The 2,131-nt window shown below is 59.7% G+C and overlaps 1 protein-coding gene across 1 annotated transcript in view; it reads left to right on the top strand.

Moving 5' to 3' along the window:
• The window catches only part of LOC103806046 (low-density lipoprotein receptor-related protein 1-like), a gene marked incomplete at both ends in the record, with an annotated part of 53,887 nt that extends 51,859 nt beyond the window's left edge, over positions 1–2,028 (top strand). Inside the window, 7 exon segments of the mRNA XM_009078717.1 lie at positions 50–169; positions 337–608; positions 700–878; positions 1,119–1,225; positions 1,414–1,530; positions 1,619–1,795; positions 1,888–2,028. Of these exon segments, the coding sequence (XP_009076965.1) occupies positions 50–169; positions 337–608; positions 700–878; positions 1,119–1,225; positions 1,414–1,530; positions 1,619–1,795; positions 1,888–2,028 (1,113 nt within the window).
• Between the last annotated feature and the right edge of the window lie 103 nt (positions 2,029–2,131).

Below are 2,131 nucleotides of genomic sequence, written 5' to 3'. Positions count from 1 at the left end.
ATGGGAATACCTTCCTGGTCTCTCCCTGATCCCATCTCTCTCTGCTCAGACATCAACGAGTGCCTGCGCTTTGGGACCTGCTCCCAGCTCTGCAACAACACTAAGGGCTCCCATGTCTGCAGCTGTGCCAAAAACTTCATGAAGACAGACAACACGTGCAAGGCAGAAGGTCAGGAGGGAACAGTCTGTCTATCCCTGGCGAAGCGAGCCCCAGGGCAGTGCCAGGCTCCCAGTGACCCTGTTCCTGCCCCGCTGGGGAGCTGGGCTGAGCCCCTGCTCCTGGCTGAGCCCCTGCTCCCAGCCCAGCCTGTACCAGCCTTTCCTCCTCCTGCACAGGCTCTGAGCACCAGATCCTCTACATTGCGGATGACAACAAGATCCGGAGCATGTACCCCTTCAACCCCAACTCAGCCTATGAACCAGCCTTCCAGGGTGACGAGAACGTGCGCATCGATGCCATGGACATTTACGTCAAGGGCAACAAAATCTACTGGACCAACTGGCACACAGGCAGGATCTCGTACCGGGAGCTGCCTGCCTCCTCTTCTGCCTCCACTGCCTCCAACCGCAACCGGCGCCAGATCGATGGTGGTGTCACCCACCTGAACGTGAGTGAGCTCTGCCAGGGCATGGTGGGAGCGACGGGGATGGGCTGATGGTGTCCTCACCTCACCTCTCCCCACTCTCTGCCCTGCACAGATCTCAGGGCTGAAGATGCCACGGGGAATCGCCATCGACTGGGTGGCTGGGAACATCTACTGGACGGACTCAGGGCGGGACGTCATCGAGGTGGCGCAGATGAAGGGCGAGAACCGCAAGACGCTGATCTCGGGAATGATCGATGAGCCCCATGCCATCGTGGTCGACCCACTGAGGGGGTGAGAGGCTCCAACCCTTCTTCCCTTTCTCTGCCCAGCCCTCACCCCACTCCCCTCACCACAAGCCCACCTATGGTAGCAGCTCCCTGTGCCCCAATGTCACCATCTGCGTCAGCTCGAAGTGCCACAGAGTTGAGCAGTGATTCTGAGACACCATGGGGATAATGTGTGTGGGTTTCTCCTCCAATGGAGCATCAGTCCTGCTCTTCCCCTGCGAATGACCTGCCTATGTCCTTCCAGGACGATGTACTGGTCAGACTGGGGCAATCACCCCAAGATTGAGACAGCCGCCATGGATGGGACGCTGCGTGAGACCCTGGTGCAGGACAACATCCAGTGGCCAACAGGTGAGCAGAGATGTGACAGGAGAGGCACAAGGGGAGGGAAAGCCTTGATGGGAGCACGTACCACCACTTGTTTTGGGAAGGGTCATTCTGGGTGCTTGGAGCCCCACAGCAGGAGGGTATAGAGGTAGCATGGTCACTTGGAGCTCAGGGTGGGCTGAGGGCTCATCTTGGGGTCTGTGTCCCCTCAGGCCTCGCCGTGGACTACCACAACGAGCGGCTGTACTGGGCTGACGCCAAGCTCTCCGTCATCGGCAGCATCCGGCTCAACGGCACTGACCCTGTCGTGGCCATTGACAACAAGAAGGGTAAGCAGTGCTCAGGTGCTATGTTAGTCCCCAGCCTCAGATCCACCCCAAATCCCTGCCTCCATATGTCCCCTCATGGCTTCCCCAGGGCTGAGCCACCCGTTCAGCATTGACATCTTCGAGGACTACATCTACGGCGTCACCTACATCAACAATCGCATCTTCAAGATCCACAAGTTCGGGCACAAGGCTGTCACCAACCTGACGTCCGGCCTCAACCACGCCACTGACGTCGTGCTCTACCACCAGTACAAGCAGCCTGATGGTGAGTGTGGGTCTGGGACCCCCACCCTGCTCCTGGGGTGGCAAGGAGGTGCTAGAGCAGGTTGTCACCACCCTGTCCCCTCCCCTCCACAGTGACCAACCCTTGTGACCGCAAGAAGTGCGAATGGCTCTGCCTGCTCAGCCCCAGTGGCCCTGTCTGCACCTGCCCCAATGGCAAACGCCTGGACAACGGCACCTGCGTGGTCATTCCCTCACCCACCACCTCCCCTGTCGGTAGGTGACGCAGGAGGAGGAGGAGGGAGGAAGTCGAGTCCTGCCAGCATGGTCCTGCTCACCTCCATCCCCTCCATCCCTCCCTCCCAGTGCCCACCACCGA

Source organism: Acanthisitta chloris, unplaced genomic scaffold (genome assembly GCF_000695815.1).
Source record: "Acanthisitta chloris isolate BGI_N310 unplaced genomic scaffold, ASM69581v1 scaffold1977, whole genome shotgun sequence".
Taxonomy (NCBI): Eukaryota; Metazoa; Chordata; class Aves; order Passeriformes; family Acanthisittidae; genus Acanthisitta; species Acanthisitta chloris.
This window is presented reverse-complemented; position numbering and strand designations above follow the sequence as displayed.